This window comes from Pongo pygmaeus, chromosome 18 (genome assembly GCF_028885625.2).
Source record: "Pongo pygmaeus isolate AG05252 chromosome 18, NHGRI_mPonPyg2-v2.0_pri, whole genome shotgun sequence".
NCBI lineage: Eukaryota > Metazoa > Chordata > Mammalia > Primates > Hominidae > Pongo > Pongo pygmaeus.
Genome location: NC_072391.2, coordinates 22,732,386 through 22,749,902, shown reverse-complemented (window position 1 = coordinate 22,749,902; position 17,517 = coordinate 22,732,386). Strand labels below are relative to the sequence as shown.

General features: G+C 41.0%; 2 protein-coding genes across 11 annotated transcripts in view; one reads left to right on the top strand and one right to left on the bottom strand.

Moving 5' to 3' along the window:
* ACSM3 (acyl-CoA synthetase medium chain family member 3) overlaps positions 1–12,389 on the bottom strand; it is a 32,800-nt gene extending 20,411 nt beyond the window's left edge. For 3 of the 7 annotated variants that reach the window (XM_054453394.1, XM_063654582.1, XM_054453391.2), the window contains exons 1-3: positions 12,267–12,388; positions 6,461–6,730; positions 674–884 (exon numbers count right to left, since the gene is read on the bottom strand). In XM_054453394.1, coding sequence (XP_054309369.1) covers positions 674–884; positions 6,461–6,679 — 430 coding nt within the window. In that variant the 5' untranslated portion in view covers positions 6,680–6,730; positions 12,267–12,388. Of the gene's footprint in view, positions 1–673; positions 885–6,460; positions 6,731–7,743; positions 7,861–11,567; positions 11,651–12,266 lie in introns of those variants that run through there. The other 4 variants (XM_054453395.1, XM_054453393.2, XR_008494584.2 and 1 more) reach the window with 3 other exon arrangements.
* The window catches only part of ERI2 (ERI1 exoribonuclease family member 2), a 45,829-nt gene extending 29,776 nt beyond the window's left edge, over positions 1–16,053 (top strand). The window contains exons 10-11 of one of the 4 annotated variants that reach the window (XR_010124333.1): positions 9,680–9,800; positions 12,369–16,053. The gene's annotated coding sequence lies outside the window, so the exon portion shown is untranslated. Of the gene's footprint in view, positions 1–9,675; positions 9,801–12,368 lie in introns of all 4 variants that reach the window. The other 3 variants (XR_010124332.1, XR_010124331.1, XM_063654580.1) reach the window with 3 other exon arrangements.
* Positions 16,054–17,517: the final 1,464 nt, after the last annotated feature.

Below are 17,517 nucleotides of genomic sequence, written 5' to 3'. Positions count from 1 at the left end.
CACTTCACCTCTGTGAGCTTCAGGTTCTGCATCTGTAAAGTGATATTATAATAATACTACTTCTTTTATAGGATAATTAGGGGATTAAATGAGTGAAAACATGTAAAGAACTTAGAACAGTGCTCAGTAAGCTTTGGGTATTATTTTCTCAAAGGATAAATGGACTCTCAAAAATATATAGATCTTCCTCCTGGGCCCCACCACCCTTAAGTCCCAGACCCTTAAGAGAGGGATGGAAAGCATTCACTTCACAATAGGTTTTACTCTTCCCAGTTGACACAGTAGGCAAGAAGATTGGGGAACACATGTCTGCCATTCCTGGACTCTTGACACTGGCTCATCATTTCACTTTGGGAAGGACCAGGCCTCTCCATCAGGGTTCTTCAAGAAACCAACAACCAGGACCAGAACACAGGTTCTTTAGAATATCTTTTCTTTCTAATCAGGGCAACACAACAATTTTTGTGAGGCTATAACTCTAAGGTTATCTTTTAAAGATGTTCCACCTAGGGATAAGGAATTAGCCTACCACGGCCTAACTTTTATATAATTTAAAGGCACTCTTTGACAATAAGCCCACACCAAAATAAATGTATCATGATTACTTAGGTGTTCTGGAAAATCTCCCATCCAGCTTAGTAATAAATATGATCAGAAAGCAAACATTACTAACCTGTTCGCAAACAGGCCACATTTGCAAGCCACCACTCTGGGACCCTGGGCAGAATCAGAATTACCCGATCTCCTCTTTGTAGGGAACAGGCTTCTGAAAGTATATTGGCAAATTTTCTGGACAGAGATCCCAGTTCCTCAAAACTCCATCGCACCTCTTCTCCATTTCTGTTGATCCACCAGAAGGCTGGATTTGAAGGTTTCTTTCCAGCCTGAGGAAAGACAAACCAGTCATTGATTTAAAAGTTGTTACACAGCTAAATTCTGGGCCAACTGACTCAATGGAATAGATTAGCTGAAGAAAGTTCACAAGTCATTACTTAGAACATGGATGGAGAATTTGGAAATAACTCTAGGGGAGACATCATCAAGATGGATGACTAGAAGTGCCCAGTACTCACCTCCTACCAGAAGTACCAAGACAGTGAGCAGATAACCACATGACAAATAGAATGTCAAAGGGAGAACACTGGAATTTAGCAAGGAAGTGACAAAACTCTCTGAGACCTGAAAACTAGAGATGAAAGCATAGAGAGGGAAGAACAGCAGCTGGCCAGGATCAGCACAGAGCCCAGAGGGACTCCCTATTTTGAGGAAAATGTAATGGAAGATCCTCAGCAGTCCACATTCCCATCACAGATGCCTGAAATCCCACCTACAGGAGAGCCCCTCAGCCCTCACACACCCTGAGCCTAGTAAATGCTGTATAGTATAGTATACTAGTATAGTATAACATTGTTCCAGAGAGGAAGTTCATACTAGATCCCCCTGCAACAAACCCCAGGACCCGAGCTGCTACAGCATGGCATCATTTTAGGAACAGAGCTACTACCATACTACATCTTGCCCTGGGGCCAATTGCCCCTGCATCTCCACATCCCTGGGGCCTTGCTGACATCCCCACACGTTCCCGTAGAGGGCTGCAGCATTCCAACACCAGGTGGATCCAGTGATAGAGCCAGGCCACTGGCACCTGAAACTACACACAGCACTCTACACCCCAGGGAACAGGCAGTCCAGCACATCAGGGAGGCTGCCCCAGGACATAAGGCACTAAAGCACACTCCCCAGAGCCTGAGAGCTGCCTTCCTGAGCCTGCTGCCATGAACATGATCTTGCCCCCTCTAGTGGCAGAGCCGCTTTGTGCCTGCATTGCCATCTGCGGACCCAAGGACTGGCCCATTCAGGCCGCCACTACTACAAGTACCCACGTGCACTGCCAAAGGACCTGAGGTCTGACTCACTTGAGGCTTACCACTGCTACTGCCAGTGCCCATGCACACTACCTGGGAGCCTGAGGATCAGCCTGCCTGGGACCCGCTGGAGCCACTGCTGGCACCCTCATGATGAACAAAATAACACCTATCAATAACAATCTTGACTGTAAACAGTTTAAATTCCCCAGTTAAAAGATATGGACTGTATGGACTGACTGAATGGATAAAAAACAAGACCCAACTATAGGCTGCCTACAAGAAACTCACTTCACCCGTAAAGATACACATAGATAGGGCCAGGTGCAGTGGCTCATGCCTGTAATCCCAGCACTTTGGGAGGCCGAGGTGGGCGGATCACGAAGTCAAGAAATCGAGACCATCCTGGCCAACATGGTGAAACCCCGTCTCTACTAAAAATACAAAAATTAGCTGGGCATGATGGCGTGCACCTGTAGTCCCAGCTACTTGGGAGGCTGAGGCAGGAGAATTGCTTGAACCTGGGAGGCGGAGGTTGCAGTGAGCTGAGATCGTGCCACTGCACTCCAGCCTGGCGACAGAGTGAGACTCTGTCTCAAAAAAAAAAAAAAAAAAAAAAGATACACATAGAAAATGAAGAGATGGAAAATAATATTTCAAACAAATAGAAACCAACCAAAAGTGTGCAGGAATAGCTACGCTTATATCACATGAAATAGACTTTAAGTCAGAAAACATAAAAAGAGGCAAGTCATTATATAATGATAAATAGATCAATTCAGCAAGAGGATATAACAATTGTAAATATATACGTACCCAACATCAGTGCACCTGGATATATAAAGCAAATATCATTAGATGTAAACAGATAGACTCCAATACAAACAATGTTCGGGACTTTAACACTCTACCCTCAGCATTAGATGGATCATCTAGACAGAAAATTAACAAAGAAACATTGGATTTATACTGCATTTTGGACCAAATGGACCTAGCAGATATTTACACAACATTTTATCCAACAGCTACAGAATACACATTCTTCTTCTCATCAGCACATGGCACATTCTCCAGAATAGACCATAAAAACAAATTTCAACAAATTCTTAAAAATTGAAATCATACCAAGTATGTTCTTAGACCACAATGGAATAAAACTAGAAATCAGTAACAAGAGGAACTTTGGAAAAGTGTACAAATACATGGAAATTAAACAACATTCTCCTGAATGACCAGTGAGTCAATGATGAAATTGAGAAGGAAAGCAAAAAATTTCTTGAAAATAATGAAAATGGAAACATAATATATCAAAATCAATGAAATAAAGCAAACACAGTGTTAAGAAGGGAAGTTTATAGCCATAAACACCTATGTCAAACAAGCAGAAAGATTTCAAATAAACAATCTAAGAATGCACCTCAAGGAACCAGAAAAGCAAGAACAAACTAAATCCAAAATTAGTAGAAAGAAAGAAATGATAAAGAACAGAGCAGAAATAAATGAAATTGAGGCAAAATTATAAAAGATCAACAAAACAAAATTTTTTGAAGAAAAACAAAATAGACAAATCTTTAGCTAGATTAAGAAAAAAAGAGAAGACCCAAATAAAATCAGAAATGAAAAAGGAGACATTACAACTGTACCACAGAAATACAAAAGATCATTAAAGACTATTATGAACAACTATGTGCCAACAAATTGGAAAATGTAGAGGAAATGGATAAATTCCTGGACACACATAACCTACCAAGATAGAAAACCTGAAAAGACCAATAATATGTAATGAGATTGAATCAGTAATTTAAAAAAGCCCAGAATTGGATGGCTTTACTGCTGAATTCTACCATAAGAACTAACACTAAATCTTTTTTTTTTTTTTTTTTTTTTGAGAGGGAGTCTTAACTCTTGTCGCCTAGGCTGGAGTGCAATGGTGTGATCTCGGTTCACTGCAACCCCTGCCTCCCAGGTTAAAGTGATTCTCCTCCCTTAGCCTCCCTAGTAGCTGGGATTACAGGCATGCACCACCATGCCTGGCTAATTTTTGTATTTTTAGTAGAGACACCACACTTCCTAACTTCAAATCATACTACAGAGCTATAGTAACCAAAACAGCATGGTATTGGCATAAAAACAGATGCATAGACCGATGAAACAGAATAGAGAACCCAGAAATAAACCCACACATTTACATCCAACAGATTTTCAACAAAGGTGCCAAGAACATACACTGAGGAAAGGATATCCTCTTCAGTACATGGTCTGAGGAAAAGTGGTAATCGTATGCGGTAGACTAAGACTAGAGCCCTCTCTCTCACCATATACAAAAATCAACTCAAACTGGATTATAGACTTAAATGTAAGACTCAAAACTATAAAACAACTGAAGAAAACATAGTGTAAATGCTTCAAGTCATTGATTGAGGCAAATGTTTTATTTCTTATTTTAATTTTAATTTAAAAAATTTTTAAAATGTTATAATAAATTTAATAAAATCAGGCAGATCCTGAGCCAGAGTAGGCACTGAGACTCCCCTAGGGAAATATTTTAGGGATAAGGATATGAAAACACAGGCAACAAAACCGAAAACAGACAAATGGGACTATACAAAGCTAAAAAGCTTCTGGACAGTAAAGGAAGCAATCAACAGAGAGAAGAGATAAGATATAGAATGGGAGAAAATATTTGTGAACTATTCACCTGACAAGGAATTAATGTCCAGAATATACAGGGAATGCAAATAACCCAACAGCAAAACAAAACAAAACAAAACAAAAAATAATTCAATTAAAAAATGGACATAGAATCTGAATAGACATTTCTCAAAAGACATACTAATTGGCAGCAAGTATATGAAAAAATGCTCAACATCATTAATCATCAGGATAATTCAAATCAAAACCACGATGAGATATGATCTTACCCCAGTTAGAATGGCTATTATCAAAAAGACAAAAGATAACAAATGCTTGAGAGGATGTGGAGAAAAGGGAACTCTGAAACACTATTGGTGAGAATATAAATTAGTACAGCCATTGCAGAAAACAATATAAGGGCCTCTCAAAAAACTAAAAATAAAACTACCATATGATTTAGCAATCTCACCACTGGGTATTTTTTCAAAGGAAAGGAAATTCTATCGAAGAGATATCTGCACTGCCATGTTTATTGCAGCACTGTACATAATAGCCAAGATATGGAATCAACCTAAATGTCTATCAAGAGATGAATGGATAAAGAAAATGTATATATACACAGTGCAATACTATTCAGCCATAAAAAAGAATGAAATTCTGTTATTTATGGCAACATGTATGAACTTGGAGGACATTATGTTAAATGAAATAAATCAGACACAGAAAGATAAATGCCAGATGTTCTTACTCATATGTGGGAGCTTAAAAAAATGAGCTTCACTGAACTTCAGCCTGGGAAACAGAGTAAGACCCTGTCTCTTAAAAAAAAAAAAAAAAAAAAAAAAGGAGCTCGGCCTGGCGTGGTGGGTGGCTCACGCCTGTAATCCCAGTGCTTTAGGAGGCCAAGGTGGGCGGATCACTTGAGACCAGGAGTTCAAGGTCAGCCTGGCCAACATGGCAAAACCCTGTCTCTACTAAAAATACAAAAATTAGCCGGCATGGTGGCAGGTGCCTGTAGTCCCGGCTACTCGGGAGGCTGAGGCACAAGAATTGCTTGAACTCATGAGGCGGAGGTTGCAGTGGGCTGAAATCACACCACCGCACTCCAGCCTGAAAAGAGCTCATAGAAGTAGGGAGTGGAATTGTGGCTATTAGAGGCTAGGAAGGGTAGTGGGGAGAGGAGGATAGAAAGAGGTTGGTTAATGGATGCAAAATTATAGCTAGATGGGAGGAATAAGTTCTAGTGTTCTACAGCACTGTAGAGTGAAAACAGTTAAGAATAATTTATTGTGTATATTCAAAAAGCTGGGAGAGAGGAATTTGAATGCTCCCAGCACAAAGAAATGATGCATGTTTGAGATGCTGGGTAGCCTAATTACCCTCATTTGATCGCTACACATTTTATACATGTATCAAAAAATATCTCTGTACCCCATAACTATGTATAGTTATTACATACCTAAAAATAACAGGAAAAATAATAACTTTGGGGTCCTTATTTCTAGACGTTGGAAGCCATGTCATTTCTTTTGGCCCAAATCATTTCCCATTTAGCCTGATCATTTTTCTTTCCAATAAGTGAGAATTCTTGCATCCTTTATATTTTCCTCAAAGATTTCTCTGTGCCTCCTTTTCTACCATTTCTGACTCTTGGAATTACTTTTCACTCTTCTTTTATTTTTTTAAGTCAACCTAGAATTCTACATTTATGTAATCCAAGGTCTCTCAACTAACCATGGAACTATTGACATTTTGGGTCAAATAATTCTTTGTTCTGGAGGCTGCCCTGTGCATTATGGGATATTTAGCAGAATCCCTGGCTTTTACCTGTTAGATGCCAGTAGGAACTACCTCTGCCCCTATCACTGCAACAAAAATATTTCTAGACATTAGAGATGTTACCTAGGGGTAAAATCACTCCCAGTTGAGAAATTGTGGTCTGACTGGCCCTCCCCCCATACCTTTTCCTTATCAGTCCATTGGTCCAGGACATCTTTAGCAAAGTTGAAATACTCTGGAATCCCCAGTTTGAAGTCCTGTTTCATGGATTCATAGTTGGAGAAATTCTGAGGGGTTGCTGTTCTATTATCTTTATGCAATGCCCTCACAGAACCAAAAATTGCTAGGCGCTGAAAACACTTGGCATGACGTAGCATCTTCATAGTGACACAGGCTAGCATCAGTCTTGTTGGAAGCTTTAGCACTCAGGATTTGCACAGAGACTAGTTCATCTAAAAGACAAGCAAAAAGGACATATATTTGTTTCTGTCCTGAAGGTAGCCATACCCCAAAGTGGCTAAGTTTTGTTATTACTATTGATAATCATCATGATAATACCATTTTCTGCGTACACTCTGTGTTCGAAACACTGTGCTCAGTGTTTTATATACACTTTCTTATTAAGTCCTCAGAGAAACCCTGTGAAGTGGGTACTATTATCATCTCTGTTTACAGATTGAGAAAATGACTAGTAAGAGGCATTGGCTGGATTTGAACCTAGAACTATCAGGTCCTAGCCCATTCTCCAGAATACTGTGCACTATTGACGCCCATATGCATTTCTAAAGAAGTAAAGATCTGGGTCACCCACTTAATCTCACTGAAAGCAAAGGGCTAAGCCTTCTTGTCTAATATCTTTCACCTGCAGATTTCAAAGTAGGGCAGAAATGTTAAGGAGCATTTTTCACAGTGGATAATCTGTAGATGAAGAAATCGAGAGTAGCCCAATAACAATTAGACATGAAAGCACTGTCACAGTTTATAAACTGTCTAGTTGATAGGCTGCAGTTCCCATGCTCTCAATAGTGGCCCATGCTACTTTTAAGTCCAGGCTTGGAGCTGCATTTACTAGAGATGTAATAATGGGGCTTTAACATTTAGGACTTTTGTGGGGGAGGCCCCTCTGAGCCATCGCCTGCTTCTGTGGGAAATCATTTGATCACAATGTCATTTACTTGGTTGAGGCTGTTAAAAATACAGTTCTAGGGATTATGAGTGTTTGAGGTTCTCCTCATTATACTTCCTGTAATTTTCCAAATTTCCTACAATGCAATATATATTACTCTCATAATCATTAAATCATCATTCTAACTACAATTCTAGCTGTGTGCCATGTAAGGCAGTCTGGCTATGTGGAAGCATTTCTATATTGATACATTGCCAAAACAATACATAATTGCAGATGTCAGCTAAATGGACAGTTTAGCTGACATCTACAGTTATTGCAGTTTTACCCTAAACAGACCTGGTGTTTGGGCATCATGTTGATATAACCAATGCATCAGGAAACCTGGGTACTTCTGTCCTTCCCATTTATTTGTGTGAAGACCTGACAAGTCAGTGATCTTGAGCCTCTGACACCATCTGGTTTCAGCTTTTTCCTTTTTCACCTGCAAAGAAAACTGGAGACCCAGAGAGGGGAAACAGCCTGCTTCATTCTGTCATACCAGAGTTAGAACTAGAACTCTGGTCTTTGGATTGAACGTTTTTACTATCATTCAACAGGATTTCAATAGAGCAGTGGCTCGCAGTCCAGCTGTACATTTGAATCACCAAGAAAGCATTAAAAAAAAAAAAACTCTGATTCCTAGGTCTTGGATCAATTAAATCAGAATATTTCAGAGTGAGCTCTGGGCCCATTTATATTTTTAAAAATGTCCTCAGATTTTAATGTGCAGCAGCCATGGTTGAGAATCACTGATTTAGAGACTGTGATTTGTGAACCAGCATCATCATCATTATCACCTAGAAGCTTGTTAGAAATGCTCATTCTCAGGCCCCACTCTAGATCTACTGAATTGGTAGGTGTTGACATTTTAACAAGATCCCAGGTGACTGGTATGTACATTCAAGTGTGAAAAGCACCGGTCTATGGCATGATGGTTAAATACACTGGCTACTGAGTCATATAGTCATGTGATATGGTCTCCCAGTTTTGCCACTTATGAACTGCATGACCTTATTTGAATTATTAATCACTCTGAACCTCAGTTTCACATTTTACCAATGGAGCGACTAATAGAACCTCAATCAGAGATTTGTCCTGAAGACTGAATGGGATACTGTATGCGAAATGCTTATCATGGTGCCAAGCATATTACTCTCTACTAGAATAGGGGTCAGCAAACTTTTTCTGTGAAGGGCCAGACACTAAATATTTGAGGCTTTGTGGGCCATATGGTCTCTGCTGCAGGTATTTAACTCTGCCATTGAGAGAGCAGCCATCGACAATACATAAATAAATTTTGGCATGGCTGTGTTCTAATAAAACCTTATTTATGGATACTGACACTAGAATTTCATTTAATTTTCATGTGTCATGAATTAGTGTTCCTCTTTTAGTTATTTTTTCAACCATTAAAAAATTTAAAAACCATTCTTAGTTCAAAGGCTATACAAAAACAGGCAGAGGACTGGATTTGACCCATGGGCTGCAGTTTGCTGATCTTTGCACTGTGATGTAAGTTCTACCAGAGCAGGGGCCTTGTCTGTCATGTTCGTGGAAAGAATTAACAAAAATTTCTTGGCAGGCTTTAGGAGAAAAGGCTGCTCTTAAGAACAGGACTAAAATCACTCTGAATCCCAGTTGCCCTGCAGGTTAAGACCTTAAGTCTAACAATGTCATTCTCTTTGGCATTGGGGATTGGGTACAGAGGGAACTACCGGTCCCTGTTTTTTGCTGGCAAGTCACAACCTGTGCTTTTGGCTGCTCTCCTCTTAACAGAATTAGCATCAGGTTTCCTTCAACTGAAAGAAGTTAAGTAATCAACACTACTTGTCTCTCTCTCTTTTTAATTTTTTTTCGCATAATATCTTCAAATGGCTCAAAAAAACTGTAAAAGGTACACAGGGAAAAAAAAATATCTGCCTCCCACCTCTAGTCTCAAAGCTGCCCACTTTGCTCTCACTCCCAGGAAACCACTATTATCATTTCTACTTATCTTTTCAGGGTTTCTTTGTGTGCATTCAAGCAAATTATGAGTATGGATTCTTATTTCTCCACCAATTTTACACAACAGGTAGCCCAGAATACACACTATTGTGCCCACTAAAAACATTTTTAACAATATACCTTTTGAGGGCTTTCCATACCAGTGCACAGAGACCTTCATTCTATTTTTTTTAAATGAAGTATTTATTTATTTATTCTTGCCTTCCCCTCCCCGTCCCCCCAAAGACAGGATGGATCTCACTCTGTCACCCAGACTGGAGTGCAGTGGCACGACCACCCCTCCCTGCAGCCTGAACTTCTGGGATGAAGCGATCCTCCTGCCTCAGCCTCCAGAGTACCTGGAATTACAGGTGTGTGCCACCACACCCAGCTAAGTGTTTTAAAAAATTTTTTAGAGATGGGGGTCTCGCTATGTTGCCCAGGCTGGTCTCAAATTCCTGACCTCAAGCAATCCTCCTGTGCTAAGCACTTTGCAGTTATTTATTATTATTTCCATTTTACAGACAAGGAAATATACACAAACACGCACATGGCCTCCCAAAGCACTAGGATTACAGGTGGGCGCCACCACACTCAGCCCTGTTCTGATTTTTTTCTTTTAACAGTTGCATGACATTCTAGTGAAGAACTGCATTGTCATTTCTTAAACTGGTCTCCTATCAATGATCACTTGAGTTTTTGTATAATTTTGCAATTTAGATAAAATGTTGAAACTATGTCTTCCAAAAGGAATGTCCTGATTCTTTCTTTACTTGGATGTAAAAATGAATAGTATTTTTAAGTGGTTGCGAAGTATTAGAAAAAATTTCTGATTCTATTAAATAAGAGGCAGGAATTTGGACAAATATCTTAAGGTCTTGAGCTTCATTCTTGGTAGGTTGGCATGATTCATTTATTTATTCAACAATTATTAATCACTTGCCATGAATTATTTCAGACATAGAGGATACAGGAGGGAATGCAAGAGACAAGGTCCTCCCTGCTCTCATGGAAAGACACATATAGTAAACAAGGGAATAAATAAATGTGATGTTACACAAGAAAACAAAGAGAGTAATGGGAGAAAAGGGACCTTTTAGGAGGTCTCTCTAGGGACGTAACATTTTTGCTGAGATCTGGCAAGTGGTTGTACTGTTAAGCACTTTGCAGTTATTTATTAGTATTTTCATTTTACAGACAGGGAAGTGTACACAAACAGACACATATTTAAATTGGACAACGCATTTATTCATTACCCGTATATTTATTGAACACTTGCTATATGCCAAACCTGTACTAAATGCTGAAAATATAGCTGTGAACAAGACACAGCTGGTCTTGCTCCCATGAAGCTTATAGACTATTAAGGAAGACATTAAATAATTACATAAATATTAATATGATTGGGGATAAATATATCATACTTAGCTTGCTGATTCAGAATAGAATCAGAGTTTAGTATGATTTGTTCCCTAGCTCCCATACAATACTCTACATCACATTCAGAATCCTTCAAACGTATGTTGAAAAGAAAATTGATCAGTCATTTGGAGCTTAAAATGAACCTAACCATTCTGTTCTACCAAAAAGCAAATATCAACATCCTCTTCATCAAAACCATAAGATTGCCTTCTCCTCAACAAAGTTCTTTTCCTCCCTTTTTATTGATCTTAGCATTTTACAACTTCCGTTTCCCAGGTTTATAAAATTATTTGTAGGTAAAATTGCTAACTTTCCCAGGGTGACTCCAGATTTTTATACTGAGCTACAGAAACATTGGTAAGGAAAACTCTTCTAAGAAAGACAGTACCACCCCTGGTCAGATGGGCTTCTGAAAGTATTTAAGGTCTTATCTGAAATGCAAGCTCTTTGTCCCTACAGCCAAGGGGGCTTTAGCCTCCCCACAGCTCCATAAACATCCCTCCCTCTAAGTATCCAAGTAATAACAGTAGTTTAACATATACAGCCTCAACGCAAGGTAAAGTCACTGCTGTTCTCTCCAACCCCAACCAGACCCTGCCTGAAACCCCTCCTATAAAGAACTTTTGCAGCTGCCCTTGACCACCTAAAGGAGAAAACTGGCTGCTCTTAGGTTTGCATCTGTGTTTCCCAAAGTTTCCTGGAAGTAATTTACATACTTTGTGGATGATGCAGAAGATGGGTTCCCATCTGTCACTGAGCAAGGTGGGGAGCTAAGCAGACAGTACAATGAAAATCTCAGCCACTGCCTGGTCTTTTTTTTGAGATGGAGTCTCGCTCTGTCGCCCAGGCTGGAGTGCAGTGATGCAATCTCAGCTTACTGCAACCTCCACCTCCCAGGTTCAAGTGACTCTACTGCCTCAGGCTGCCAAGTAGCTGGGGTTACAGGCACCTGCCACCACACGTGGCTGATTTTTTATTTTCAGTAGAGATAGGGTTTCACCATGTTGGCCAAGCTGGTCTTGAACTCCTGGCCTCAAGTGATCTGCATCTGCCCACCATAGCCTCCTAAAGTGCTGGGATTACAGGCTTGAGCCACCCCATCTGGTTCAATTAAAATTAAAAAAAAATTATCAACTTAATACATGTACATAGTTTTTCAAAAAATCAAATAGCACCAAAAGGCTCAACATGAAAACTCAGCTGCTACATTTATAGCCTTTTGTGTGTGCATACTCTTCATCACTTAACAGATAGTATCACACAACTGAGAAATTCTGAGAGAAACTTTGGCTGCCCAAGACTTCAGTGACAGCATTTTTGATTGTTGGTTTTGTTCATCTGTATGTTATCTTTGCTCAAAAAACAGATGTACCAGTTCAGGAAATCTTACACAGGAGAGGAGATGAGGTACTCACTAGTTAACAGATTCCAACACAGCTGGAGATTTTGGCAGACTTGTTTCTTAGAAGAGCAGTCCTGAACCTTGAGTTCTCACATCTGCTTTTTCCTCGTGGCAGTCTAAAGAAGAGGGAGGAGCAGTCTGATAATCCGGAGGAGCAAGACTGGCCCAAAGCACTTTCCTTGATTAGTGGAGACATTCTGGAGGAGGAGCCAAGCTCTGGGCTAAAGTTTACAGGACTCCCAGCGGTTCCTCTTACAGGTAATGATTTACAGACACAGCAAGCTTTTGAGGGGCCGAGAAAGCAAATTATTCACAAGAAGGAAAGTGTCCAAGGAGTTGCCGAAGTGGTCAGTTCTGTAAAGGGGCAGAGAGAGCACTTCTCAGAAGGACGAACAGATGGAGGAAGCCATAGAGGAGTTTTGAAATTGAAAGGAAAGAAGTTGAGGGGCGGTTATGGGTTGGCCTAAATCTTATCAAGCCCATTGGTGCGTTTATCTGTCGAAGTGGCAGGACTAAACATAAATGCTATCAGGTTACTCCCCTGCTCAAATCTTTCAGTGCTTCTCTTTCCACTCCAGGTAAAATCCGAGTCCTTACATGAACTGCAAGGAGTTGTATGATCTGGCACAGGGTCCTCTGATCCACAGCCCATTCTCCTTCCTCTGCCTCACTCTGCACAGCCACCAGCCTCCTTGCTTTTTCTCAAACACACTTGCCTGTTTCAGCCTCAGGCTTTCTGAATTCACAGTTCCCACTGACTGGAACTCTTTCCTCAGATATCCCCCTGGCCAAATTCCTCATTTTATGAGGTGTCTTATTAAATAACTCTTTCCTTACCTCATTTTCTAAAGTAGCACTCTTCATTTTTTCTCTTTTACCTTTTTTTAACTTTTTACATCTCTTACTATCATCCTTGAGGGTAAGAACTCTTTTTGTTTGATGGTGTATCTATTGCCTGGAATAGCTACTGGCAAATTTTAGGCATTCAATAAATAGTTGATGGATATGTGAATAAATAAAGGACTCTTTCAATTACACGTGAGAGACCCAACTTAAATTTACTTAAAGAGGAATTTGTTGGTCACTTTTGAGTTCTAGGAGTCTTTTGTTGTTGATTCCTTGGGATTTTCTGTGTAATCACATTACCTGTAAATAAGTAAACAGATTTTACTTCTTTCTTTCAGATCTATATGCTTTTTATTTCCTTTTCTTGCCTTATTGCGCAGGCTAGAATGTCTAGCTCTATGTTAAATAAGAGTGATGAGAGCAGACATCCTTGCCTTGCTTTTGATCTTAGAGGGAAAACATTCAGTCTTTCATGGTTAGGTACAATATTAGTTGTAGGTTTTGTGTAGATGCTCTTTATCAAGTTGAGGAAATTCTCTATTTCTATTTTTTTCTGAGTGTTTTTATCATGAATAGGTGTTGAATTTTGGCAAGTGTTTTTTCTTCATCAGTTACTATAAGCATGTGGTGTTTTTCTTCTTTAGCCTGTTAATAAGATAGATTACACTGATCTTCTAATATTGAACCAGCCTTGCCTCCCTGGAATAAACCTCGCTTGGTCCTGGTGTATATTTCTTTTTCTGTATTGCTGAATTCTATAGTTATGTCTCTTGACAAATTTGAGAACTTTTCAGCTATTATTTCTTGGAGTAAATTTTTAGCGCACATGTTAGATCTTTTATGATAGTTTCACAGGTCCCTGAGGCTCTGTTCTTTTTTTTCCTTTTTTCCCATTCTAGTTTCTTTCTGTTGTTCAGGTTGAGTAAATTCTGGTTTCCAGTTCTTTGATTTTTTTCTTCTATTATTTCTATTCTGATGTTAAGCTCATTATTAGAGATAGGGAAAAAACTTTTTTTTTTTCTACTCTCACATACCATTCAACATAATGTTAGCAGTGGTGAATCCATATGGATCTACAGTAACTTGATTCTTGCCTCTTCAAAGGAAAGAATTCATCCAAGAGGCATAAGGCAGAGTGAGAGACTGAGGCAAGTTTTTGAGCAGGAGTGAGAGTTTATTAGAAAGTTTTAGAGCAGGAACCAAAGGAAGAGGGGCAAGCAGGCAACTTGAGAGATCCAGGTGCCCTGTTTGACTTTTGACTTTGTGTTGTATATGTTGGCATGCTTCCGAGGTTTTGTATCTCCTTTGATTTTTTCCTTGGCGTGGGCTGTCTGCACATGCAGTGGCCTGTCAGCACTTGGGAGGGGCCGCATGTGCAATGTCTTTACTGAAGTTGTGCACATTCTCATTTGAGGCGTTTTTACCTTACCAGTCAAGTGTTCCTAGAGGAAGGTTGTATACCAGTTAAAATCTGCCATTTTGCCTCTTAGTGCGCATGCTTGAACACACTTGCCCAGCTCCTGAGATCTTATTGGAAAGCTGCTGATCACCAGCTTTAGGTGTTTTCTATCTCTTAGGAGACTGCCTTTCCCTGGCACCTACTGCAACCAATTATTTTAGAGTGACAGTTTAATAACCGCCTGACCATCACCTGATTGTCACCTGACATTCTTGCCTTTCCTGCCTTGCCCATATCTGCCTGACTACCTACTCTAACAATAACACTTCTGACACTAGACGCGTGGGGGGTTTTCACTATACCAAGCAATTCTCCAGTGGACACCAGCTTGGGTGTCATGTCCTACTCAGTTCAACACTGTCTGCCTGGAAATAGTGTCAGATCCTACAGGTTAAGGTCTCAATCTGTAAACTAAAAAGTATCTGAGACAGGTCTCAATTAATTTAGAGGTTTATTTTGCCATGGTTAAGGACCATGATGCATGACACAACTTTAGGAGGTCCTGAGAACATGTGCCCAAGGTGATTGGGTTACAGTTTGATTTGATACATTTTAGGGACAAAGAAGTTATAGGCAAAGACATAAAACAATACATGCTGAGGAGGCTGAGGCAGAAAAATTGCTCAAACCTGGGAGGTGGAGGTTGCAGTGAGCTGAGATCATGCCACCGCACTCCAGCCTGGGCACTCCAGCCTGGGTGACAGAGTGAGACTCCATCTCAAAAAAAAAATGTGTATACATTGGTTCAGCCTGGAAAGTTGGGACATCTCAAAGGAGGAAGGGGCTGGGCTTTCAGGTAATAGGTGGATTTAAAGATCTCCTGATTGGCAATTGGTTGAAAGGGCTAAACTCTGGCTGAAGAGTTGAAATCAGCTTGAGTTAAGGTAAAGGGTGCGGGTTTGCAGAAGCCAAGGTTCTTTTCAAGTAGATGAAGCCTCCAGGTAGCAGGCCTCAAAGACAACACTTGTGAATGTCTCTTATTAGACCTTAAAAGGTATCACACTCTCTGGAAATACATAGTAAAGATGAAGAAGGAATTAATGAAATCAACTATAACCTAATAGTAGTAGTAATAGAAATTTTTAAATCCTCTTAAAGTTGCTGCAACTTTAACTTGAGTTATACTCAAGTTAAAAGAGAATATTAACAGCCTGTCTTCTCTCTGTGGTCAGTGGACCTTATCTATACTCCCCAACTACACATTCCTCAAAATTTATTACAGGCCCAGTGAGTTCCTGCTTACCTCCCTAGCATGGCTGCAGGGTCGCAAGACCAATAACTTTAAGTTGCAAGACATGTTTTTCTCAAGATGTAAGAAATGTTGTAATGCTTGATTAACTGCCTTTGTTTCTCACTTCTGTAACTTGCTTCCCACCTCACGTAGTTCCCGCCTTAAGATGTTTAAAAGTAGGGAAAGCCCTTTGTTCGGGGCTCAGACTTTCTGGACATATGTCTGGCTGAGCCAGTGATCACCTTAATAAACTCTCCTGAACCTTTTTCGGTCTCTCCAGTCTTTGATTGTCCCATAACATTTCTGGGGGCCTCGTCTGGGATTGGAGACGGCAGATTTTCTGTCTCCTTTTCCTGTGGGCTAGAGCCCCAGGACACGGGAGACCTGGGGTCCTTGGCACCACTGGGAGAGTTTTTCCCCAGAAGGAGAACAGCCCAGCCCTCCCGTGTTCTGGAGCCTTCTCCCGACAGCGCAAATGTAACCAGTAGAAAGGGTTGCAGGACAGTCACAGGAACAGCGCACAAACATCTGAACCGTGGTAAGGTTTGGGCCCTAAGGCAAGACCCATCCCATAGGGACGGAAGGGGAGCCTGATCACCTCCCAGGGCGTGACAACTAGTCTGACCCAAGGGGGTTGGGAACACTGGGAGAGGCCCATTGACTTGGACCAAACTCATGCCCTAACTGACACCAGAAGCGGGTGGGGCTCGCAAGTCAGTCAGAAAGGAAAACCGTTTTGGGGACAGGGGAGGTGTGTGAAAGTGTGTGAAAGAGATGGTCTCAGAAGAGACCAATGTGGGGCGTGACATGGGGAGGCACAGATCTCTTAGTGTGGACTGTGTGCTCCGAGGCGAGTGTGGGAAAAACCAGACCTAGGACACTGCATACAGCCCATAGGACCAGCTCTACAGCAGCAGCTAGCTGTGACAGGAATTAAGGCACACTCCTGGCTAAGCAGTGTCTGAACCTCCCATAATAGGACCTGATCTGGTGGATCCAAGAGTGAAAGTGAGAGTGAAAGCATGCCGTGAGGGAAGAAATAGGGAGAAAAACGTCAAAGCCTACTCCACTGGAGTGCATGCTGAGAAACTTTAAAAAAGGTTTTAATGGTGATTATGGGGTTAAGCTAACTCCACAGAAACTGAGAAGCCTTTGTGAGATAGACTGGCCATGTTTTAATGTGGAGTGGCCGGCTGAAGGGACAATAGACAGGGAAATAATTGGCTGAGTGTTCTGGGTAGTCACCGGGGTTGGGAGAACAGCTTGGGCACCCAGATCAGTTTCCATATATCGACTCCTGGCTAAGGGTAATTCAAACCCACCCTAAGTGGCTGCAGGCCTACTTTGAGACCTACTTTAAGACTCTAATGGCCCAGACAAAACCAGGAACCATAGAAAAAGACGGCAAGGCATAAGAAAAAGAAAAGGAGTCACAAGAAAAGCAGAAAAATAACTGTCCTACAGACCACACCTGAAGAGTTAGAAAGTCCACCCTGCTATGCACCAATTTATCCATCCCTAGCAATGCTTAGACAGGAGGTTGCCCTGGCTGCCTCCAGAAGGTCAGACTCAGAAGAAAGCACCCCTCAGGCAACACCACGCAGAGAGGAGCCAGAGCCCTTGCCTGAAAAGCCAAGGGAGGAACTCCAGGGGGATGAGGTTGGCCCCCTTAGGTCAGGCCATGCCCGAGCAATGCAGATGCCCCTCTGAGAAACAAGGGGACAAATT